The sequence below is a fragment of the Oncorhynchus kisutch genome, linkage group LG10 (genome assembly GCF_002021735.2).
Source record: "Oncorhynchus kisutch isolate 150728-3 linkage group LG10, Okis_V2, whole genome shotgun sequence".
Classification (NCBI taxonomy): domain Eukaryota; kingdom Metazoa; phylum Chordata; class Actinopteri; order Salmoniformes; family Salmonidae; genus Oncorhynchus; species Oncorhynchus kisutch.
The window spans coordinates 52,624,725-52,651,372 of record NC_034183.2 but is presented as its reverse complement, the minus strand read 5'-3'; the positions used below and the strand labels follow the sequence as shown (position 1 = coordinate 52,651,372).

General features: G+C 46.6%; 1 protein-coding gene across 1 annotated transcript in view; it reads left to right on the top strand.

The window, feature by feature from the left end:
• Positions 1 to 14,019, top strand: part of LOC109898392 (gap junction gamma-1 protein) — a 45,480-nt gene extending 31,461 nt beyond the window's left edge. The window contains exon 2 of the mRNA XM_031833974.1: positions 10,076 to 14,019. Coding sequence (XP_031689834.1) covers positions 10,130 to 11,581 — 1,452 coding nt within the window. The 5' untranslated portion in view covers positions 10,076 to 10,129 and the 3' untranslated portion in view covers positions 11,582 to 14,019. The remainder of the gene's footprint in view (positions 1 to 10,075) is intronic.
• The last annotated feature ends 12,629 nt before the right edge of the window (positions 14,020 to 26,648 follow it).

The following is a 26,648-nucleotide window of genomic DNA, read 5'->3' as shown; positions in this document are numbered from 1 at the left end:
GAACACTTTGGAGCCTACTCCTCCATCTTGTGTCACTCCGTGACTTCACGGTTTTGTTCACGTGTTTCTTCAAAACACTCCATCTTTGCGTTCCAGCTGAAAAGAAGGTGAAGAGATTTTGCATATGCCCTAAAAAAACAACTGCATCTTTTGAAGATTTGGCAGCATCTGCAATGACAATGTTTAGAGTATGTGCTCCACATGGGACGAACACAGCTCTGGGATTGTTTCAGTAGTCTGGCTTGTACACCTTGGTTCTTGCCCTTCATGTTGGCCCCATTATCATACAGTAAGCTTTCCCCCTGAAATCTTCAAATGGAATCTTCAGATCATTCAGCTTATCTAAGATGAAAGTAGACAGATTCAAGCCTGTTGTAACCTCAACATTCACAGCGCTGAGGAAGTGCCCCTTGATCTCTGGCTTTCCCTTTAAAGCCACACTTCTCAGAATAATGGACATTTGCTCCTGGTGACTAATGTCAGGTGTACAGTCCAAGATAAATGGAGAAGTACTTTGAGTCTCTGACTTGAGTCACTATTGCTTCCAGAATCTTGTCACTCACAATCTGTATCAGCTCATTCTGTGTGCGCTTCCCAAGGTAATGAGCATGTGTCTCCATCTTTACTTTTAAGAAACATCCAGTCCTGGTTTTGAAAGGACCTCTGCGCACTAACTCAGTTGTCATAAAGTCTGTTAAGACTGGGAGCCAATCTGGGTCATTTGGTGGAGCAGCAACTGTTCTATTAGGGTCTGAGCTGCTTGTATCTGATTCTGGCTGTACACCTCTGGTTGAGCTAGTACGGCTGTATTGGGACTGTGTTAGTACTTGCTGAAGCTGCCAGTACTGGGTCTGTGTTAGTACTTGCTGAAGCTGCCAGTACTGGGTCTGTGTTAGTACTTGCTGAAGCTGCCAGTACTGGGTCTGTGTTAGTACTTGCTGAAGCTGCCAGTACTGGGTCTGTGTTAGTACTTGCTGAAGCTGCCAGTACTGGGTCTGTGTTAGTACTTGCTGAAGCTGCCAGTACTGGGTCTGTGTTAGTACTTGCTGAAGCTGCCAGTACTGGGTCTGTGTTAGTACTTGCTGAAGCTGCCAGTACTGGGTCTGTGTTAGTACTTGCTGAAGCTGCCAGTACTGGGTCTGTGTTAGTACTTGCTGAAGACGTCTGTATTGGGACTGTGTTAGTACTTGCTGAAGCTGCCAGTACTGGGTCTGTGCTAGTACTTGCTGAAGACGTCTGTATTGGGACTGTGTTAGTACTTGCTGAAGCTGCCAGTACAGGGTCTGTGTTAGTACTTGCTGAAGCTGGATGTGGATCAACTGATTCTGTGCTTGTACTGGCTGATGATCCAGCATCTCCTCTACTGACAAACTTAAGCATAGCACCTGTAAATTATAGATAACAATACTATTATTAATTTGATCAGATGCATCAGGCCCATTCAAACTGTCTCCCCCAGATTTCCTTTTCAACATTTTCAAATATAAAATACTATATTTACTATGGCTTGGCTGAAGACTTGATGGTTATTATTTATTGAGAGATGTGCATACATATTGCCCAGTATGCCCAGCTAATCAACATTTTAAATTCAATATATAAATCAATAGTCAATGTCAATCCATTGCTTTCCATCTTTTATTAGTCCCGAGTTGTAACTAAACCTTGACCGAGAGACAAGATAATCATTGTCTTGTTTGAAAATAATGTGCGCCTATGAGGAGTGCCATCACGCCCGTATATGGTCTGGACTGGTGTCCACAGAGGTTGCTGTTGGAAAGCGCGAGTTTCATTTCGTGCACGCGCATATGAACGCATGTTCAGGCGCCACACGGTTATCTTTTCCGAACTGCAGTTTATAAACAGCGTTGCCCGTTGGCGTTTTATCAAACTTAATAAATAGTTATATTTCACTCTCTCTTTTGTCAGGCACAAAGTCACAGGACGCAGCCCTGGAAGTGTGTGTGTGTGTGTGTGTGTGTGGGGGGGGGGTTTAGGAATGCTGTCTGTAGAGAGTTGAAAAAAGCAGGTCTGGGACAGGTAGCACATCCGGTGAACAGGTCAGGGTTCCATAACAGCAGGCAGAAGAGTTGAAACTGAAGCAGCAGCACTGCCAGGTGGACTGGGGACAGCAAGGAGTCATCAGGCCAGGTAGTCCTGAGGCGTGGTCCCCAGAGAGAGAAAAAAAAAGAGAGAATTAGAGAGATATTAGACTTAAATTCACACAAGACACTGGATAAGACAGGATAAATACTCCAGAAATAACAGACTGACCCTAGCCCCCCGACATATAAACTATTGCAGCATAAATACTGGAGGTTGAGACAGGAGGGGTCGGGAGACACTGTGGCCCCGTCCGATGATACTCCCGGACAAGGCCAAACAGGAAGGATATAACCCCAACCACTTTGCCAAAGCACAGCCCCCACACCCCTAGAGGGATATCTTCAACCACCAACCTGCTATCCTGAGACAAGGCAGAGTATAGCCCACAAAGATCTCCCCCACGGCACAACCCAAGGGGGGGGCGCCAACCCGGACAGGAAGATCACGTCAGTGACTCAACCCACTCAAGTGACGCACCCCTCCTAGGGACGGCATGGAAGAGCACCAGTAAGCCAGTGACTCAGCCCCTGTAATAGGGTTAGAGGCAGAGAATCCCAGTGAAGAGAGGGGAACCGGCCAAGCAGAGACAGCAAGGGCGGTTCTTTGCTCCGGTGCCTTTCTGTTCACCTTCACACTCTTGGGCCAGACTACACTCAATCATAGGGCCTACTGAAGAGATGAGTCCTCAATAAAGACTTAACATTCGAGACCGAGTCTGCGTCTCTCACATGGATAGACAGACCATTCCATAAAAATGGAGCTCTATAGGAGAAAGACCTGCCTCCAGCTGTTTGCTTAGAAATTCTAGGGACAATTAGGAGGCCTGCATCTTGTGACCGTAGCGCATGTGTAGGTATGTACGGCAGGACCAAATCAGAGAGATAGGTAGGAGCAAGCCCATGTAATGCTTTGTAGTTTAGCAGTAAAACCTTGAAATCAGCCTTTGCCTTAACAGGAAGCCAGTGTAGAGAGCCAAGCACTGGAGTAATATGATCACATTTTCTGGTTCTAGTCAGGATTCTAGCAGCCGTGTTTAGCACTAACTGAAGTTTATTTAGTGCTTTATCCTGGTAGCCGGAAAGTAGAGCATTGCAGTAAACTAACCTAGAAGTGACAAAAGCATGGATACATTTTTCTGCATCATTTTTGGACAGAAAGTTTCAGATTTTTGCAATGCTACTTAGATGGAAAAAAGCTGTCCTTGAAACAGTCTTGATAGGTTCGTCAAAAGAGAGATCAGGGTCCAGAGTAACACCGAGGTCCTTCACAGTTTTATCTGAGATGACTGTACAACCATCAAGATGAACTGTCAGATTCAACAGAAGATCTCTTTGTTTCTTGGGATGTAGGACAAGCATCTCTGTTTTGTTTAAAAGTAGAACATTTGCCTCCATCCACTTCCTTATGTCAGAAACACAGGCTTCCAGGGAGGGCAATTTTGGGGCTTCACCATGTTTCATCGAAATGTCCAGCTGAGTGTAAGGAAGGAGGAATGGACGTGTTCACCAGGCTGCGACCGTGGTGCCGGGAGGGAGAGAGCGGGAACTTGAGGGAACTTGTGACCCCGAGCGTGTATCGACATTTGTGCGCTGCAGGAGGGATCTCTATTGTCATTGAATGTTTGTCTTTGTGTTTTTTAGGTGTGTTTGTCTGTTTTGTGTACATAGGCTTCATGCTCCAGCACTTTCAATTCTGTGAAGTCTTCCCTCCCCAACTGGAGAGACCATCACTATTTCCCCCTCACAACTCACTGTGGAGTATTTTCATACAATTTATGTTCATTATCCAACTGCCCGCCCACATTTTCCTTCTAACGCACACAGTAGCAGTGCGTGTGCGTGTGCGTGTGTGTATTGATGTGTGAATATGCAAACCCCCAGCGGCAGTTAATGTAGACAAGCAAATGTGAAGTCTCTCGTTCCCTTTTGGGGGTGAGTGTCAATTCAACCTTGAGAGAGAAACAACACGGGAGTGAGAGAGACACAATACACTGCCTCAGGGAGGGGGGGGGGGGGGGGGGGGGGGGGAAGAGAGTAAACATGCATAAGATAAATGGCTGCTCATCATGTTAGTTGACAGTTTATGGAGACTCCATGTAGTTATTTGTCTAATGCAGCCTGTCTACTGCTCAACAACAGATATATCTGGATACCGTATACCCAGTGACACAAACACATTCCCTCTCACTGGGCTCTCCTTCCATCCCATCCATACATGGAGACACGACCCTCCGTGCTCAGCTGTCCTGCTTTAGGACAGGGTTGGGGTCAAATCCATTTCGAATCTCATTCAATCCAGGAAGTGCGCTGACATTCTTATTCCAATCCTCTTCTATGTTTTTCAGGGCTCGATTCAATCCGTATCGCAGAAGATCATTGTTAAAGGCAATGTTTTCCTGCGTACGCGGATACTGCATTCACGGTGAATTCTGCATATTTTGGCTCAATCGGAAATTACCTTTCAATTTCAACTACGCTACAACACAGATCTTCCGCACTACAGACTGAATCTAGCCCGTGGTTTACTTTCTGAATTGACTGGAATTTATATTGAATTGACCCCAACCCTGGTCCCCATGCTCCCCTGTCCTGCCCCTACATCCAGCCCCATGCTCCCTTGTCCTGCCCCTACATACAGCCCCATGCTCCCTTGTCCTGCCTCTACATACAGCCCCATGCTCCCTTGTCCTGCCCCTACATCCAGCCCCATGCTCCCCAGCTAGCAATGAGGAATCGGCCCAGAAGCTGTCCTCTTCCGGGGGCCTGGAACTGATTGAATCGGCCCGGAATCGGGTTTTGGGACTCGGCCCGGAATCAAAATGAATGACAGCCCAGAATCGGCCCGTTTCCGTCTACCAGAATTCAGCCGACTTTGCCGGCATCTTGCCAGAACCCACCCAGAAGCGGCCCGATTCAATATTACTATTATATATACATACAAATTATACCCGTCCACACAAAATAAATATGTCTCTGAGGAAACACCATACACCTGGTGACCGTGCATGCGCCTAGCCCGCCACAGGAGTCACTACAGCGCGATGGGACAAGGACATCCCGACCGGCCAAACCCTCCCATAACTCAGACGACGCTTCCCGGGTCACGGCTGGCATGGGTCTTGAACCAGCAACTGTAGAAAGGCAGTGTGCACTGCCTTAGACCGCAGCACCACTCGAGAAGTTCCAAATGCTACGTTTTTCATTCTTATCAGTTGCCTTGCACAACGTATCAAAATACTACAATACTACGCAGGACACTTAAAGAATTTCATTGAAATGTTCATTGTATTTTTTGATCACAGAAACAATGAGGAAAATAAATAATGAAATGTTCATTATATAAAGCAGCCCGTGTAATCATCTGCCAGAGAGTAGCCCCAATCGGCCCAAGCCCCAAATCATACATTTGGGCTTGTTTTTTTAATTTTACCTTTATTTAACTAGGCAAGTCAGTTAAGAACAAATTATTATATTCAATGATGGCCTATGAACAGTGGGTTTACTGTCTTGTTCAGGGGCAGAATGACAGATTTTTACCTTGTCAGCTAGGGGATTTGCTCTTGCAACCTTTTGGTTGCTAGTCCAATGCTCTAGCCACTAGGCTACTGAGTCCTCTGACGCGTAGCTGGAATCGGCCCACATCCACTGGGCAGGCTGGGTCCTCTGTCCTGCTCCTTCTCCAGCCCCATGTTCCCCAGTCCTGACCCTACTTCCAGCCCCATGCTTCCCTGTCCTGACCCTACCTTCCAGCCCCATGCTTCCCTGTCCTGACCCTACCTCCAGCCCCATGCTTCCCTGTCGTGACCCTACCTCCAGCCCCATGCCTCCCTGTCCTGACCCTACCTCCAGCCCCATGCTTCCCTGTCCTGACTATACCTCCAGCCCCATGCTTCCCTGTCCTGACCCTACCTCCAGCCCCATGCTTCCCTGTCCTGACCCTACCTCCAGCCCCAAGCTCCCCTGCCCTGCCTCTACATCCAGCCCCAAGCTCCCCTGCCCTGCCTCTACATCCAGCCCCATGCTCCCCAGGAGGACCAGTGTTTCTCTGGCTGCTGAGGTTACATTGAGTCACAGCTGGCCCCTCAGTCCTCACCAGGACACACACTCCACTGCTCTGCTCTGTCTGTTGGGAGACTACATACACAGATGGTCCAGAATCTGTTGGGTAAGAGGATGGACATTCTATTATATCTCTGAATTAGTACTCTACATCTCTGAATTAGTATATACACTCCAAGCTCTTTGGTCAGAATGCAAGTATTTAACAGAGTGGAATTTCTGCCTTGCAATTTCTCTCAGGCTCACCTGTAAACATCACAACTGTACATGTAAACAAGGACAACTCCAGGTTGCTGTGAGCTTGTCATTTTCAACTGTAGCTGGGCTCTTGTGTATTTGAGTGAGTATGTTGAGGGGCAGACAGCTGTTTCTATGTGTGTATGGTTGTGAATCGTGACGGGTATGGTTGAGTGCACGCTTGTACAAGCATGTGTTAGTGTTGAGGTTGGCAGGCTGGCTCATTCTAGTAAAGTGATAGACATAGAATGATTGAAAAAGGGAAGGCCAGGATGTGGGGGGGTTGGTAGGATGGTAGGGGGGAGGCAGCTGGAGCCATATGCCCATGTTGGAGGCTCTCGCATGGGCATGTGGTGGTATGACGGCCCCAGGCTGCTAGTTCTTTCCATGGAGCTCCAGGCCTTTGAGTGCAGAAAGAGGCTAATCCTGACTGCAAGGCAGAGGACACTCTGGCCATCTAACATGGTGCCTTCTCTCTGTTCACAATCACTTTCTGTTACTTTTTCACAGTCACACATAAACGTATTCCACCTCTAGCTCACACATAGTTGCACACGTGTGAACGCACCCACACACATACACACACACATACACACTTTGCTCACTTTCACTTTCCTCCTCCACATGCACACACACACACCTACTGTACACACACATGGCACACAGATATAACACACACACACTCACACCTTCCCATTCCAGAGAGAGAGCATGTTAACATCCAGGGGTCTGTTACCCAGATCTTTCTTTCACACGGTGATGACTCAATGACAGGTGTCACTCGAGATGCCCCTCTGTCACGGCTAGCGCTGACAGATAAGAGAAACACAATGCACATTCAAGAAACAGACAACTGGATTGGGTTTACACGGCAGAAACTTCCCCCAAAAATAACTTGTATATGGTTAACAGGTGTTGGAGCACTCAGAAAAACAGACATATTTATCTTCTAACGCTCAGGATTTATTCAAACACATATACTGACATCTGCCGGATCCTCAATGTCATCTTCCTCAGATGAAAAGATCCCCGTCTGTGTCCCACTGTACTTACTGTCAGTTACAAGTCACTTAGTGCCGTTTATTAGCTTTGGACCGGGTGATTGTATGGTATGTGTCTAAGTGTGTCTAGGGATAACAGATAGCAGAGGGATAACAGATAGCAGAGGGATAACAGATAGCAGAGGGATAACAGATAGCAGAGGGATAACCGATAGCAGAGGGATAACCGATAGCACAGGGATAACTGATAGCAGAGGGATAACAGATAGCAGAGGGATAACCGATAGCAGAGGGATATCCGATAGCAGAGGGATAACCGATAGCAGAGGGATAACAGATAGCAGAGGGATAACAGTGAGGGTTCTATAAAGACGGTGTGTATAATGATGTCATGCAGGAGAGGCAAGGCCAGAGCCAGACAAGAGTCCAGACGGTTTGAAGGACAAACTGCCTAATGGCTCTATATGTTAATGTCAGCTCAGCTCCTCTCCTCACTCTCAATATGTCCTCATGATACGTATTCATACATGTCAGGTATGAAGTGTTAGCACTGGTGCAGTACTCACTTTTATGTTTTGGGAGTTATATATATATATATACACACTACCATTCAAAAGTTTGGGGTCACTTCCTTGTTTTTGAAAGAAAAGCAAAAAAAAATGTGTCAATTTAAAAAAATAACATCAAATTGTTCAGAAATAGAGTGTAGACATTGTTAATGTTGTATATGACTATTGTAGCTGGAAACGGCAGATTGTCTTTATGGAACATCTACATAGGCGTACAGAGACCCATTATCAGCAACCATCACTCCTGTGTTCCAATGGCAAGTTGTGTTAGCTAATCCAAGTTTATCATTTTAAAAGGCTAATTGATTATTAGAAAAACATTTAGCAATTATGTCAGCACAGCTGGAAACTATTGTTCTGATTAAAGAAGCAATTAAACTGTCCTTCTTTAGACTAGTTGAGTATCTGGAGCATCTGCATTTATGTGCAGCAATCCTAGTAAACACACTTGTGGGAACGTAAGCACACACACACACACACACACACACTAACACACACACTAACACTAACAAAAACACACACACACTAACAAAAACACTCTAAAACAGCAGTATGCACAGCATTCCTGACATGTACAGTACCTCTATCCCGGGCAGACCTTTTATGGTCACAGTGATCAATACTGCACATGTTTTATAGTGAGTCCAGGAAGGCAGCTTCAAACACGTCATCTCTAACTCTCGCTCACTCCCTTCCTCTCCTCTCCTCTCCAGGGGTCTGAGGACCTCCAGCACAAGGGTTGTGTGCCTATGGGCCCTAGTGAAAAGTAGTATGTAGGGAATAGGAGGCCATTTGTGACAAATCCTACAGTATGTCTACTAACAGCCAACAGCCAAACTTCCACTCCCTCCAGCGTTCAGCAGACCATTCTTGGCCTCCCTCTATCTGGGCTCCCAACCTTCCTGTGAGGGGGAAGGAAGGCGCTGTGGAGCTCCTTTTAAACCTCAGCCCAAGCTCTTATTTCATGGTTGGGTTTACCTTTCAGTTCGACTCACAATGAGCCATGCACCATTGGAGCTACTTAGCAGGAAGGTGTCACTCTGTGCAGAAGGCAACCTGGCTCTGGACACCTGTTCCCTCACCCCCCTCACACTCCCCTGGAGGCAGGCAGGACAGTTAGGGTTCTGCTCCAGTGCCTTGGCTAATGTGGGTCTACGGTGTGACTCCATGCTCCACTTGTTTTGGCCAGGCCGCCTGCTGGTTTAACTGGTGCAGTTGGACTGGCTGCCTGGAGCCCACGGCTAACTGACATAGACAGGAGTCATCTCTCCCACACACACATCCATTTTAATATAGCACTACACAGAACACCACACCACTCTACACTACACAATGCCATTTACACACCAGAACAACACCGTTCAGTCAACACAATCTGCACCTCACAGAGAGGAGCAAGAGGATTTATTCCCCAAAAGAGAGAGAGAGTGTGTGTGTGTGTTAGTGAGTGTAAAATGTGTTCTGCTCAATTCCTATTGGGATTATTTTGGCTCTCCTCTCTGCTACATTTGAGCATCTTTTTCATTGGTTTAATATCCTATTGTTGTACAGTACAACCCCTCAAAATACCCCCATTTATTTGTGCTGAAACTGTGTATTTGGGTTGGATGTGTATTCATTTGGGGTATACCAGATAATAGAATGGATCTAATGCATGTGGAGATTGCAGTCTGTCTCAATTTCAGAGAGAACATTTGTTTGGATTTAGGCTTTTCTATCTGTCTCCTCTCCTCTCCGTGATTGATCTGTGACTCCTTCTGATGAACTTGAAGAAGCAAAGCTTCTAACTGTACTATCTCTACATTCCCTGTCAAAATCCTCTCATCCGATTTCATGATAAGAAATTGCACGCTCATATTTCTTTGCTTCCTTCAACATTTTTGAGACATGTTGGTAGACAGTATGTTATGTATAATCTCCTTTCATAATTGACTAATTTTCTCTTTCTCTTTCTCTCTCTCCCTCTCTCTCCCTCTCTCATCCCCCTGTCTTCATCACTCCCTATTCTTCTCTCTCCTCTCTCTCTCCCTCTGTCTTCATCTCTCTCTCTCACACTCTCACTCACACTTGTTCTCTCGTTCTCTCTTTCTCTCTGTGTGTGTAGAGTCTGTGAGCAGGTGAGTGCGGGACCCTGTCTGCCCCACTGTCCAGTGACATAATGAGCTGGAGCTTCCTCACGCGGCTGCTGGAGGAGATCCACAACCACTCCACCTTCGTGGGGAAGCTGTGGCTCACCGTGCTTGTTGTCTTCCGCATCGTCCTCACCGCCGTCGGGGGAGAGTCCATCTACTACGACGAGCAAAGCAAGTTCGTCTGCAACTCGGGCCAGCCGGGCTGCGAGAACGTCTGCTACGACGCCTTCGCGCCGCTGTCGCATGTCCGCTTCTGGGTCTTCCAGATCATCCTGGTGGCCATGCCATCTCTCATGTACATGGGCTACGCCGTCAACAAGATCGCCCATCTGGACAAGGGCGGGGGAGGGGTGGCCACTGAGACAGGGGGAGGGGGTGGAGGGGGATACACCCATCGGAGGCCCAGGAAGATCTGCTTCGGTGCGCGGCAGCACCGGGGTATAGAGGAGGACCAGGACCAGGACCAAGAGGATGACCCTATGATCTACGAGGTGCCCGAGCCCGAGCCCCCTCGCCGGGTCGACCCGCTGGCCCCACGGCCCAAGCCCAAGGTACGCCATGACGGGCGGCGGCGTATCCAGGGTGACGGGCTGATGCGTATCTACGTGCTGCAGCTGGTGACTCGCACGGCGCTGGAGGCGAGCTTCCTGGCGGGCCAATACCTGCTGTACGGCTTCCGCGTCATTCCCGTGTTCGTGTGCTCCTTCAAGCCCTGCCCCCACAGCGTGGACTGCTTCGTGTCGCGGCCCACGGAGAAGACCATCTTCCTGCGCATCATGTACGGCGTCACGGTGCTCTGCCTCACCCTCAACGTGTGGGAGATGCTGCACCTGGGCATCGGGACCATCTGTGACATCCTCCGCCGTCGCCGCTGCCCGCCCCAGGAGGACGAGTACCAGCTGGGGCTGCTGGGACCCAGCGTGGGGGTCTCCGTGGGGGTGCCAGTCCCGGAGCCGGGCACGGGGGGAGGGGTGGTGGGGGACGGGGGTGCTGACTACGTGGGGTACCCGTTCTCGTGGAACGCCCCGTCGGCTCCACCGGGCTACAACATCGTGGTGAAGCCGGAGCAGATCCCCTACACGGACTTGAGCAACGCCAAGATGGCGTGCAAACAGAACCGGGCCAACATTGCCCAGGAGGAGCAGCAGCAGTTTGGGAGCAACGAGGACAATTTCCCCACGGGAGGGGAGGCCCGCGTGGCCCTCAACAAGGACATGATCCTGCATGCCCATGACCAGCTAGAGGCAGCCATCCAGGCCTACAGCCAGCAGCACAGGGCAGAGGAACACCTGGGGGACAACCATGATGACAAGCCCCAAAGCAACATCACCCAGCCACAGCCACAGCCACAGCCTCACAAGGAGCGCAAGCACCGCTTCAAACACGGCAAGGGGGGCAGCAGTGGAGAAGGGACTGGGAGCAGCAGCAACAGCAGTAGTGGCAAGTCAGGGGTGGGCAAGCCTTCTGTGTGGATTTGACCATGTACACACACATACACACTCACACACACACACACACACTCCAGCACTGACGGAGCCCCATATCCCTGTAGAGTATGTGTCAGTGAGGGAAGGGTTGGCCCCGAAAACTCCAGGACCGGCCCTGAATGGAGGACTGAGGTAGTGGGATGTCATGTTGTCTTTCTGTGGATATTTCAACACCATGTTGTGCCTTTAAAGATACTAGCCTACAGTAGTAGTATGTCAGTGTGGACAGGTGTGTCAAGAGCATTAGTGATTTTGCAGCAGGCAGTTGTTTGTCTGGGCTGTCGCTGTCTAACCTAAAACACCCCGACACAACTCTCTGAAACAGTCTCTAGTGTTTCTGAACTCTTCCAATTCTGAAGCAGACACTTGTTCTCTGTTGTCTTCCTACTGTCCCCGTCTTCCAGTAGCCTGACGACTCACACTAAATGATTCTGTAGTTTGGTGCATACTTTAGTCTGAGCCTGCCATCATTGATGTCGTTTGTGGTGACGAAGGGCACATGGGGCATTGTACAAAACCAAGTCAACAGCGATTGGATCGTCTCTAACCAATCGGAGTCCATGGGCGCCGCTTTACCCACTTGTGTTCTGGCTCTGGCCCAACCCATCGGTTTCTGGACCAATCAGATGGCCTCGAATGTGTTTGCATTCGGTGAAGGGTACTCCGATCCAGACTCATTGAGGCGACGGAACTAACATCCGTGGGCGTGGCGTAGCATTTGACCGGATCAAGGATTCTGGGCAGCCAGGCAAGTCTTCCAGAGAATATTGGGCTGAGAAAATGACTCTATCGTTATCATCATCTTTTTTTTTAATTTTCTGATCCATTTATTTATATCCCGTCCATTCTCTTGGTGATCCTGATTTCCATTCCAGATTTCGATCAAGCTAATCTGTTGGGCTGAATTTCTGCAAAGTCACAGGCTTCGTAATACATTGGCATCAGAATGAATGGACATCATAATGCAATGAACGACATCGTAATAGAAAGACAGTTGAAAACAGTGACTTTATAATGCAATGACATCATAATGCAATGGCATCATAATGCAATGACTTGATAATGCAATGACTTCATAATGCAATGACTTCATAATGCAGGGTTAATAATGAAAAGGTCAATCATAATGTGGATGTTCACCTTCCCTGAAGGCTATTGTGTATCTATTTTCTCTCCAAGGTCACTGATGTTTAGTGTGTGGGACTTGATATTTGACCCAGGCCAAGTCTTTGAGTGCATGCATCTTCCAGGTGGAGGGACAGTTCATGGCTTGATCAGATGAAAGTGGTCAGCGATATGGTTGATGTACACGGAGTCTGGTGAAGAGGGCTATTCTTGTGCCCACTGGAGTTCCCCCTCCTTCACAATGTGTATGAGAATCAATTATTCTCACCATGAATTAATACCATTTATTGACAACTCCCTCTGTAAACCTGCAATCTTTTCACTTTATTTTCTCTGCGTTTCTCCGTCTCTAGTTCTCTCCAGTTTGGACCTGTGTACGGTCTCTCAGTACTGGGTTGGCATTTTATCTGTCTGATTATTGAGTGCCCCCTGGTGGTACAGATTTTAAACTAAGGATTTATCATCCCCTTTAGTACAATATTGCTTACTTTAATTTGGTATCTTACTAGTACTTACTAATTTCGAGTTACCAATGATCACCCAGCATTCCAAACACCTGAAGTTAGTCTCTCCAGTTACACAGTAGCCCACAGTTTCCTTTTCAACCTCTTCCTTACAAGAGTCTTCCGTACAAATGTTCTATCTGAGACCAACAAGGCTGCAATAAAAACAGCTCTCTAATCTAGGTAGTGTTGATGATCTTCCTCTCTGTTCTCCTCTGTCCAAGTATTTCTCTGAACTGCCATATAGGCTGTGTCCTAAATTGCACCCTATTCCCTATGGACCTCGGGCAAAAGTACTGCAATATATAGGGAATAGGGTGCCATTTGGGATGAAGCTATAGAGACCAAACACTGTTCGTGTGATGAAGGCAGTGTCACTGCCATTGCCAAGGCAACGTTGGGCTACTATGCAGCCAGGTTGTGATGTAGCTTTTGCCAAGGAATACTGTGGCCATGCTACCTGAATCACAGAGGAGAAGAACATGTGTATGACCAATCCTTTGTATTTTTTGTAAAAGTCTCTATTTTTTTTTATTATGTCTAAGTGTGTTTTGGTGTGTTTTGGGAGGTCTAATGTAGCAGAGGTGAAATTGTTTTTTTGTGTGTTTTTTTGACCAGTCGTGTTTTTCAAACTTTTTTTTCTTCAATAAAGATTTCTAAAATTAACAAAAGATTGTATTTACAGATATCTTCTAGAATTGGTTATTTTATTGCCTTCAAATGATAAAGATAATATATTTTTATAGGTACAGTAGTTGTGTATCATGTTGTTGATGTGTAAAATAAAAAATACAATTGCCAAATGTATCCTTGTATGGAAATAGACTCGTATTTGCAATGTAGAAAACTTCTGGGCCCATATTCAGAAATCATCTCTGATCTAAGATCAGTTTGGCCTTTTAGATTGTAATTACACTCCGTGTACAACACATTATGAACACCTGCTCTTTCCATGACATAGACTGACCAGCTGAATCCAGGTGAAAGTTATGATCCGTTATTAATCCCACTTGAATCAGTGTCGATGAAGGGGATGAGACTGGGTCAAGAAGGAGTTTAAAGCCTTGAGACAATTGAGACATGGATTGTGTATGTGTGCCATTCAGAGAGTGAATGGGCAAGATCAAATATTTGAGTGCCTTTGAACAGGTTATGGTAGTAGGTGCTAGGCGCACCGGTTTGTGTCGAGAACAGCAGCGATTTTGGGATTTTCATGCTCAAGAGTTTCCCGCGTGTATCAAGAATGGTCCACCATCCAAAGCACATACGGTCAACTTGACAGAACTGTGGGAAGCATTGGAGTCAGCATCCCCGTGGAACACTTTCAACACCTTGAAGAGTCCACGCCCTGATGAATTGTGGCTGTTATGAGGGCAAAATGGGGGGGGGGGGGGGGGGGGGGGGGGGGGGGTGAAGGTATTCTTAATGTTTTGTACACTGAAGACCAGCATTACTACTCTGAGACGCTTTGTAAATACCGGCCCTGGTCTGTGTCTTACTAAAAAAGCTCTGAGTAGTGAGTTGTGCTGACCAACTGTGTGTATAAGAGCATGACGGGTTTTTGGAATGGGGGAGAAACGGACAAATGATTTCCCAAATTTTAGGACTAATAATCCTGCTCTTTCTGTCCTAGTTGTAGTGTTGGTTTATTATGGGTAGACCTTGCTCCTGATAGGCCTCTCTTAAATCTCACTAGCCTATGTAAACTAACAGTACTTCATAACCTATAGTAACCAATTCAAATGAAAAAAAAAGCACTTCCTGTAAGTAATAATCCTATATTCTATTGCACATGTTCAGTGTCCATGGTGATAAGGCAGGCACAAATGACAGGATGTACTCCGTCCAGTCAGCTTCTCCTCTGGCAGTGATTGGCTGATTGGCATGGATGCCAGGCAACTGCTCACTCTGCTCTGATCCCAGCAATTTGCAGGTGAGTTATATCAACCGCCCAATGAAATCAAATCACATTTAATTGGTCGCATACACATATTTTGCCGATGTTGACGCAGGTGCAGCAAAATGCTTATGTTTCTAGCTCCAACAGTGCAGTAATACCTGACAATACAAAACAATACACACAAATCCTTCAAAAAATTAAGAAAGGAATTAAGAAATATCACAAAGATCAATGTCAGACTATCAATATATATGTGTATAGACATTATGGACAGTATATGAATAGAATCGGTGTGTACAGCAGTAGTTACAGTTGAAGTCGGAAGTTTACATACAGCTTAGCCAAATATATTTAAACTCAGTTTTTCACAATTCCTGACATTTAATCCTAGTAAACTTCCCTGTCTTAGATCAGTTAGGATCACCTCTTTATTTTAAGTATGTGAAATGTCAGAATAATAGTAGAGATAATTATTTCTTTCAGTTTATTTCTTTCATCACATTCCCTGTGGATCAGAAGTTTACATACACTCAATTAGTATTTGGTAGCATTGCCTTTCAATTCTTTAACTTGGGCCAAACGTTTTGGGTAGCCTTCCACAAGCTTCTCACAATAGGTTGTGTGAATTTCGGCCCATTCCTCCTGACAGAGCTGGTGTAACTGATTGAGGTCAGGGCTTTGTGATGGCCACTCTAATACCTTGACTTTGTTGTCCTTAAGCCATTTTGCCACAACTTTGGAAGTATGCTTGGGGTCATTGTCCATTTGGAAGACCCATTTGCAACCAAGATTTAACTTCCTGTCTGATGTCTTGAGATGTTGCTTCAATATAACCACATAATTTCCCTTCCTCATGATGCCGTCTATTTTGTGAAGTGCACCAGTCCTTCCTGCAGCAAAGCACCCCCAAAACATGATGTTGCCATCCCCGTGCTTCACAGTAGGGATGGTGTTCTTCGGCTTGCAAGCCTCCCCCTTTTTCCTCCAAACATCATGATGGTCATTATGGCCAAACAGTTCTATTTTTGTTTCATCAGACCAGAGGACATTTCTCCAAAAGGTACAAGCTTTTTTATGTCGGTTTTGAAGAAGTGGACTTTCAGGTTATGTTGATATAGTACTCTTTTTCCTGTGGATATTGATACTTTTGTACCTGTTTCCTCCAGCATCTTCACAAGGTCCTTTGCTGTTGTTCTGGGATCGATTTGCACTTTTCGCACCAAAGTACGTTCAACTCTAGGAGACAGAACGCGTCTCCTTCCTGAGCGGTATGACGGCTGCTTGGTCCCATGGTGTTTATACTTGCATACTATTGTTTGTACAGATGAATGTGGTACCTTCAGGCGTTTGGAAATTGCTCCCAGGGATGAACCAGACTTGTGGAGGTCTACGATTTTTTTCTGAGGTCTTTGGCTGATTTCTTTTGATTTTCCCATGATGTCAAGCAAAGAGGCACTGAGTTTGAAGGTAGGCCTTGAAATTAATCCACAGGTACACCTCCAATTGACTCAAATGATGTCAATTAGCTTATCAGAAGCTTCTCAAGCCATGACATCATTTTCTGGAATTTGTGTTACAGTGATACAGTGATCAACTGTACATATGAAGTGGGAAAAACAGTATGTAAACATGATTTCAAGTGACCAGTGTTCCATGACTATCTACAGTGCATTCGGAAAGTTTTCAGATCCCTATCCTTTCTCCCCATTGTGTTTCATTACAGCCTTATGAGACTTGAACTTGAGCTCAGGCGCATCCTGTTCCCATTGATCGTCCTTGAGATGTTTCTACAACATGATTGAAGTCCACCTGTGGTAAATTCAACGGATTAGACATGATTTGGAAAAGCACATACCTGTCTATATACAGTGCATTTGTTAATTATCTAGACCCCTTCCCTTTTCCCTAATTTCGTTACATTACAGCCTTATTCTAAAATGGATTAAATAAATAACAATCCTCATTCATCTACACACAATACCCCATAATGACAAAGTGAAAGTTCTCATTTTTTTCCAAATCTATTAAGTATAAAAAACATTAATACCTTATTTACATAAGTATTCAGACCCTTTGCTATGAGACTCGGAAAGGTACACAGTTGACAGTGCATGTCAGAGCCAAAGCCAAGCCATGAGGTCAAAGGAATTGTCCGTAGAGCGCCGAGACAGGATTGTGTCGAGGCACAGATCTGGAGAAGGGTACAAAAAAATGGTCCCCAGGAACACAGCGGCCTCCATCATTCCTAAATGGAAGAAGTTTGGAACCACCAAGACTCTTCCTAGAGCTGGCCGGCCCGGCCAAACTGAGCAATCGGGGGAGCAGGGCCTTGGTCAGGGAGGTGACCAAGAACCCGATGATCACTCGGACAGAGCTCCAGAGTTCCTCTGTGGAGATGGGAAAACCTTCCAGAAGGACAACCATATCTGCAGCACTCCGTCAATCAGGCCTTTATGGTAGACTGGCCAGACGGAAACCACTCCTCAGTAAAAGGCACAACAAGAAACAAGATTCTCTGGTCTGATGAAACCAAGATTGAACTCTTTGGCCTGAATGCCAAGTGTCACAAATGGAGGAAAACTGGCACCATCCCTACGGTGAAGCATGGTGGTGGCAGCATCATGCTGTGGGGATGTTTTTCAGTGGCAGGGACTGGGAGACTAGTCAGGATCGAGGGAAAGATGAACGGAGCAAAGTACAGAGAGATTATTGATGAAATCCTGCTCCAGAGCGCTCAGGACCTCAGACTGAGGCGAAGGTTCACCTTCCAACAGGACAACAACCCTAAGCACACAGCCAAGACAAAGCAGGAGTGGCTTTGGGACAAGTCTCTGATTGTCCTTGAGTGGCCCAGCCAGAACCCGGACTTGAACCTGATCGACACATCTCTGGAGAGACCTGAAAATAGCTATGCAGCAACACTCACCACCCAACCTGACAGAGCTTGAGAGAATCTGCAGAGAAGAATGGGAGAATCTCCCCAACTCAAGGCTGCAATCGCTGCCAAAGGTTCTTCAAGAAAGTACTGAGTAAAGGGTCTGAATATTTATGTAAATGCAATATTTACGTTTTTAATTTTTTATACATTTGCCAAAAAAAATCGTAACTGTTTTTGCTTTGTCGTTATGGGGTATTGTGTTTAGATTGATGAATAAGGCTGTATGTAGCGTAACAAAATGTGGAAAAAGTCAAGGGGTCTGAATATTTTCAGAATGCAGCAGGGCAGCAGCATCTAAGGTGTAGGATAGAGTACTGAGTGTTAGCCGGCTAGTAACAGTCTAATGGCCTGGAGATAGAAGCTGTTTTTCAGTCTCTCTGTCCCAGCTTTGACACAACTGTACTGTCTCCGCCTTCTAGATGGTAGCGGGGTGAACAGGCCATGGCTCAGTTGGCTGAGGTCCTTGATACTCTTCATTGTCAATCTCTCACTTCCCTTTTTTTGTTCAAGGCAATCAGCCCACATTAAATTCAGCACAGTAGGAAAAAAGCTTTTTCCATTTTGATCCATTTAGTTTCAGTTACTTTAAGGGTCATTCTTCAATTACGGTGGCATTTCAAAAATAACAAACGTGATTTTTCTAAATATTTGTTAAAAATTCATGTACATTTTCCCATTCTGAATCAACTACTATGGTGTCTTAATAACTGTAAATCATTTTTTACATTATGATAACATTGTGACACCAGTAGGAGTAGTAACCAATGATGGTGACACCAATGAGACATTTTTGGTAAATTAGGATTTTCTGAAATGGAGGCCACAAGTGCTCAAATCTAAGGTAATCAATCATTTAAAAACTATTTACTAAAGTGATGTGAATAATCATTTTACTCACAATGTTATTTCCCTTAATTTACATTGACTTATGCCACGTTCACGTGGTAGTCGGAAACAAGGAAACTCTGAAATGTCTGACTTGCTAACGGGTTGTAGTTATACATGTGCCGTGTTCAACCAGTTAACAAGTTGGAAATGTCAGAGTTTCCGACTTCCGACTAGCACGTGAATGCAGCATAACACCAAGTGACACTTTGGATTTAGACACACCAAATTATCAATGGAATCCTCAAATGTATGACATATTAAAAGGGTGTGATTAGCTAATATATAGACCCCTCCCCGATAACAGTTTGCCAATGGAGAGAATGGTCAAGGTCCTTTATATCTTTGTAATCAGCCATAGGGCGGTGTACAATTATCCAGTTTAGGGGAGGGTTTGGCCAGGAGGGCTTTGCTTGGCTCATCGCACTCTAGCCACTCCTTGTGGTGGGCCGGGCGCCTGCAAGCTGACTTCGGTCGTCAGTTGAACAGTGTTTCCTCCAGCACATTGGTGTGGCTGGCTTCTGGGTTAAACAAGGGGGTTAAGCGCATGTTTTGGAGCATCCCGAACTCATTGGGGAGTTGCAGAGACAAGATTCAAATTGGCGAGAAAAAGGGGCTCAAATAATAATCAACTGAGGGACACACATTATACTAGTACAATTGTTTTTATTTTAATTGCCTTCTTTGTTTTATTGATCTATACAATATTTTCAATATATATACCTTTGTTCACTGTCTAGCATTCAAAATAATAGATAGATATCTCTAAATACCTAAAACATCACCTCTATACATCCCCAGTGGGAAAAGCCCATTTGCTAGCCCCTAGTAGTTTCTACAATGCATACAAATAAATGTGTTGCAGTAAGGACTTACATATGTTTTGATATTTAATAACAGTTCAATTAAACTGAAAATGTATTATTTGTCATGTTTTGTCGTGTTTTTGTTTAAACATGGTGCCAAAATCAAGGGGCAGCATTTACCACCGCAATTCAAGAATGACCCTTAAAGAGGCAGGGGGAGAGCTGGGCCCCTCTTTGAAATCAAACTGGGTAGAGTATATAGTCTAAATGCCACAGAGAAAATGAAAGGCCCAGACTGGGTTCAGAGCACCTGGGTGTGTTAGGGGCCCGTACAGGGTCTGTAGAGGCTCTATAGGTTCCAGAGTCTATGAATGTGTCCCAAATGCCATTTGGGATGTATCCTGTATAAGCTGTGTCCAGTAGGGGGCAGCTGTCTCTATGTGGCCCCAGCCAGCAGACCCTCAGTGGGACCTGGTCCCAGGAAGTACAGTATAGGGGCCATCTCAGAGAGAAGGAAGGCTGAGGCCCCCATCTGTTCCACATCTGAGCATCAGTCAGTACGGTCTGGGGTGCCTTATGGCTGTGTGGTTTGGATTTATGTTAATGTGTACGTTCACGCAGGGGCGGACTGGCCATCTAGCATTCCAGGCAAATGCCAGATGGGCTGGTCCATTTTTAGCCCAGTGGGCCTATCTAACTTTTGTGCAAAATGATCATTATCTGGCTAATATTGGGGGCCTCAAGGAAAAAAATGGGCCGATGTGGGGGCCTCGAGGCAGAAAATGTGCCAGTGAGGGGTCCTAAAGGAAGAAAAACTGTCCGGTGTGTTACACAGTGCTTTCGGAAAGTATTCATACCCCTTGTCTTATTATAGGTTTTGTTTTGTTACAACCTGAATTCAAAGTGGGTTAAATATTTATTTGTTTTTAGAAAGTATTCACACCCCTGAGTGAATACATGTTAGAATCACCTTTGGCAGTGATTACAGCTGTGAGTCTTTCTGGGTTAGTCTCTAAGAGCTTTGCACACCTGGATTGTGCAATATTTGCACATTATTCCTTAAAAGATTCTTTGAGCTATGTCAAGTTGGTTGTTGATCATTGCTAGACACCCATTTTCAAGTCTTTTTATATATTTTCAAGCCGATTTAAGTCAAAACTGTAACTAGGCCACCCAGGAACATTCAATATTGTCTTGGTAAGCAACTCTTAGGTTATTGTCCTGCTGAAAGGTGAATTTTCTCCCAGTGTCTGTTGGAAAGCAGGATGAACAACGTTTTCCTCTAGGATGTTGCCTGTGCTTAGCTATATTCCGTTTATTTTTATCCCCCCCAAAAAATATGAAGAGTGGTACTCAGTGATGTGTTGTGTTGGATTTGCCCCAAACATAACATTTTGTATTCAGGACATAAAGTTCATTTCTTTGCCACATTTTTTGCAGTTTTACCTTAATGCCTTATTGCAAACATGATGCATATTTGGGAATATTTTTATTCTGTACAAGCTCTGTCATTTAGGTTAGTATTGTGGAGTAACTTGTTGTGAACTTGAGTGAGGACCCAAAAGCGGTTTAACAAAAACAGAGTGCTTCTACACCTGCATTGCTTGCTTTTGGGGTTTTAGGCTGGGTTTCTGTACAGCACTTTGAGATATCAGCTGATGTACGAAGGGCTATATAAATACAGGAAGAGAAGGTAACCTAATACGACCAGCAGAGGGAAACGGAGTGAAGAGAAAGAACAGGAACAAGACATAATATGACAATACATGACAGTACCCCCCCACTCACCGAGCGCCTCCTGGCGCACTCGAGGAGGAAACCTGGCGGCAACGGAGGAAATCATCGATCAGCGAACGGTCCAGCACGTCCTGAGAGGGAACCCAACTCCTTTCCTCAGGACCGTACCCCTCCCAATCTACTAGGTACTGATGACCACGGCCCCGAGGACGCATGTCCAAAATCTTACGGACCCTGTAGATAGGTGCGCCCTCGACAAGGATGGGGGGAGGGGGGGGAGACGAGCGGGGGCGCGAAGAACGGGTTTAACACAGGAGACATGGAAGACCGGGTGGACGCGACGAAGATATCGAGGGGGAAGAAGTCGCACTGCGACAGGATTAATGATCTGAGAAATACGGAACGGACCAATGAACCGCGGGGTCAACTTGCGAGAAGCTGTCTTAAGGGGAAGGTTTTGAGTGGAGAGCCATACTCTCTGACCGCAACAATATCTAGGACTCTTAGTTCTACGCTTATTAGCGGCTTTCACAGTCTGTGTGCAGACCTGACCCTCTTCCAGGTGCGCTCACAACGTTGGACAAAAGCCTGAGCGGAGGGGACGCAGGACTCGGCGAGCTGAGACGAGAACAGCGGAGGCTGGTACCCGAGGCTACTCTGAAAAGGAGATAGACCGGTCGCAGACGAAGGAAGCGAGTTGTGGGCGTATTCTGCCCAGGGGAGGTGTTCTGACCAAGACGCAGGGTTACGAAAAGAAAGACTGCGTAAGATGCGACCAATAGTCTGATTGGCCCGTTCTGCTTGACCGTTAGACTGAGGGTGAAAGCCGGAAGAGAGACTGACGGAAGCTCCAATCAAACGGCAAAACTCCCTCCAAAATTGAGACGTGAATTGCGGACCCCTGTCCGAAACGACGTCTGACGGAAGGCCATGAATTCTGAAAACATTCTCGATGATGATTTCTGCCGTTTCTTTAGCAGAAGGGAGCTTAGCGAGGGGAATAAAATGAGCCGCCTTAGAGAACCTATCGACAACCGTAAGAATAACAGTCTTCCCCGCTGACGAAGGCAGTCCGGTGATAAAATCTAAGGCGATGTGAGACCACGGTCGAGAGGGAATGGGAAGCGGTCTGAGACGGCCGGCAGGAGGGGAGTTACCGGACTTAGTCTGCGCGCAGACCGAACAAGCAGCAACGAAACGACGCGTGTCACGCTCCCGAGTGGGCCACCAAAAACGCTGGCGAATGGAAGCAAGCGTACCCCGAACGCCGGGGTGGCCGGCTAACTTGGCAGAGTGAGCCCACTGAAGAACGGCCAGACGAGTAGGAACGGGAACGAAAAGAAGGTTCCTAGGACAAGCGCGCGGCGACGGAGTGTGAGTGAGTGCTTGCTTTACCTGCCTCTCAATTCCCCAGACAGTCAACCCGACAACACGCCCCTCAGGGAGAATCCCCTCGGGGTCGGTGGACACTACTGAAGAACTGAAGAGACGAGATAAAGCATCAGGCTTGGTGTTCTTAGAGGCCGGACGATAAGAAATTACGAACACGAAACGAGCGAAAAACAGCGCCCAACGAGCCTGACGCGCATTAAGTCGTTTGGCAGAACGGATGTACTCAAGGTTCCTATGGTCAGTCCAAACGACAAAAGGAACGGTCGCCCCCTCCAACCACTGTCGCCATTCGCCTAGGGCTAAGCGGATGGCGAGCAGTTTGCGGTTTCCCACATCATAGTTACGTTCCGACGGCGACAGGCGATGAGAAAAATACGCGGAAGGGTGGACCTTGTCGTCAGAGAGGGAGCGCTGAGAAAGAATGGCTCCCACGCCCACCTCTGACGCGTCAACCTCGACAACGAACTGTCTAGAGACGTCAGGTGTAACAAGGATAGGTGCGGATGTAAAGCGATTCTTGAGAAGATCAAAAGCTCCCTGGGCGGAATCGGACCACTTAAAGCACGTCTTGACAGAAGTAAGGGCTGTGAGGGGAGCTGCCACCTGACCGAAATTACGGATGAAACGACGATAGAAATTCGCGAAGCCGAGAAAGCGCTGCAGCTCGACGCGTGACTTAGGAACGGGCCAATCAATGACAGCTTGGACCTTAGCGGGATCCATCTTAATGCCTTCAGCGGAAATAACAGAACCGAGAAATGTGACGGAGGAGGCATGAAAAGTGCACTTCTCAGCCTTCACATAAAGACAATTCTCTAAAAGGCGCTGGAGGACACGTCGAACGTGCTGAACATGAATCTGGAGTGACGGTGAAAAAAATCAGGATATCGTCAAGGTAGACGAAAACAAAGATGTTCAGCATGTCTCTCAGGACGTCATTTACTAATGCCTGAAAGACAGCTGGAGCGTTTGCGAGGCCGAAAGGAAGAACCCGGTATTCAAAGTGCCCTAACGGAGTGTTAAACGCCGTTTTCCACTCGTCCCCCTCCCTGACGCGCACGAGATGGCAAGCGTTACGAAGGTCCAACTTAGTGAAAAACCTGGCTCCCTGCAGGATCTCTAAGGCTGAAGACATAAGAGGAAGCGGATAACGATTCTTAACTGTTATGTCATTCAGCCCTCGATAATCTATGCAGGGGCGCAGGGTCCCGTCCTTCTTCTTAACAAAAAAAAAACCCGCTCCGGCGGGAGAGGAGGAGGGGACTATGGTACCGGCGTCGAGAGCTACAGACAAATAATCTTCGAGAGCCTTACGTTCGGGAGCCGACAGAGAGTATAGTCTACCCCGGGGGGGGGAGTGGTTCCTGGAAGGAGATCAATACTACAATCATACGACCGGTGCGGAGGAAGAACACCGTGCGCAGATCGTGATATTCCTCCGGCACCCTCGTCAAATCACCAGGCTCCTCCTGTGAAGAAGAGACAGAGGAAACAGGAGGGATAGCAGACATTAAACATTTCACATGACAAGAGACGTTCCAGGAGAGGATAGAATTACTAGACCAATTAATAGAAGGATTATGACAAACTAGCCAGGGATGACCCAAAACAACAGGTGTAAAAGGGGAACGAAAAATTAAAAAAGAAATGGTTTCGCTATGATTACCAGAGACAGTGAGGGTTAAAGGTAGCGTTTCACGCTGAATCCCGGGGAGAGGACTCCCATCCAGAGCGAACAAGGCCGTGGGCTCCTTTAACTGTCTGAGAGGAATGTCATGTTCCCGAGCCCAGGCGTCGTCCATAAAGCTGCCCTCCGCCCCAGAGTCTATCAAGGCGCTGCAGGAAGCTGACGAACCGGTCCAGCGTAGATGGGCCGACAAGGTAGTGCAGGATCTTGAAGGAGAGACCAGAGTAGTAGCGCTCACCAGTTGCCCTCCTCTTACTGATGAGCTCTGGCTTTTACTGGACATGAAGTGACAAAATGACCAGCGGAACCGCAATAGAGACAGAGGCGGTTGGTGATTCTCCGTTCCCTCTCCTTAGTCGAGATGCGGATACCCCCCAGCTGCATAGGCTCAGCACCCGAGCCGGTGGAGGAAGATGGTAGTGATGCGGAGAGGGGGGCAACGGAGAACGCGAGCTCCTTTCCCCGAGCTCGGTGACGAAGATCAACCCGTCGCTCTATGCGAATAGCGAGTTCAATCAAGGAATCCACGCTGGAGGGAACCTCCCGGGAGAGAATCTCATCCTTTACCTCAGCGCGGAGACCCTCCAGAAAACGAGCGAGCAAAGCTGGCTCGTTCCAGTCACTGGAGGCAGCAAGAGTGCGAAACTCAATAGAGTAATCTGTTATGGATCGATTACCTTGACATAGGGAAGCCAGGACCCTGGAAGCTTCCTCCCCAAAAACAGAACGATCAAAAACCCGTATCATCTCCTCCTTAAAGTCCTGATACTGGTTAGTACACTCAGCCCTCGCCTCCCAGATAGCCGTGCCCCACTCACGAGCCCGTCCAGTAAGGAGAGATATGACGTAGGCGATACGAGCTGTGCTCCTGGAGTAAGTGTTGGGCTGGAGAGAAAACACAATATCACACTGGGTGAGGAACGAGCGGCATTCAGTGGCCTCCCCAGAGTAACACGGCGGGTTATTGATTCTGGGCTCCGGAGATTCGGAAGCCATGGAAGTGGCCGGTGGATCGAGGCGGAGATGGTGAACCTGTCTTGTGAGGTCGGAGACTTGGGCGGTCAGGATCTCAACGGCATGTCGAGCAACAGACAATTCCTGCTCGTGTCTGCCTAGCATCGCTCCCTGGATCTCGACGGCTGAGTGGAAAGGATCCGAAATCGCTGGGTCCATTCTTGGTCAGATTCTTCTGTTGTGAACTTGAGTGAGGACCCAAAAGCGGTTTAACAAAAACAGAGTCCTTTAATGTAAAAACACAGGGAAGACATAGATCCTCTTCAGATGTAGAAAATGGCAAAATAGACAACCCTCAGAGAGGGCGACAAATGAAACAGAAAGTCCTTCTGATATTTACAAAAGAGTCCCCTTCTTAGCAGCAGAGGAGAATAGAGACCTAATCAGAGGGAAAAAGGGAACAGGTGGGAAAAGAGTGAACGAGGTAGTTAGAGAAGATGAGGAACAGCTGGGGAAAGGAGAGGAAGAGAAGGTAACCTAATACGACCAGCAGAGGGAAACGGAGTGAAGAGAAAGAACAGGAACAAGACATAATATGACAATACATGACATAACTACAAGGTTGTTGATCTATCCTTGGTTTTCTCCTATCACAGCCATTAAACTCTGTAACTGTTTTAAAAGTCACCATTGGCCTCATGTTGAAATCCCTGAGCGGTTTCTTTCCTCTCTGGCAACTGAGTTAGGAAGGACGCCTGTATCTTTGTAGTGACTGGGTGTATTGATACACCATCCAAAGTGTAATTATTAATTATCATCATCCTCAAAAGGATATTCAATGTCTGATTTTTTTATCTACCCATTTGCGGTGCATTGGAAAACCTCCCTGGTCTTTGTGGTTGAATCTGTCTTTGAAATTCAGATAATTGTATGTGTGAGGTACAGAGATGTGGTAGTCACTCAAAAATCCTGTTAAACACTATTATTGCACACAGAGTGAGTTCATGCAACATATTATGTGACTTGTTATGCACATTTTTACTTCTGAATTGACTTTGTCTTTTCATAACAAATGGGTTGCATACTTATTTACTCAAGAGATTCCCGCTTTTCATTTGTATTCAATTTGTA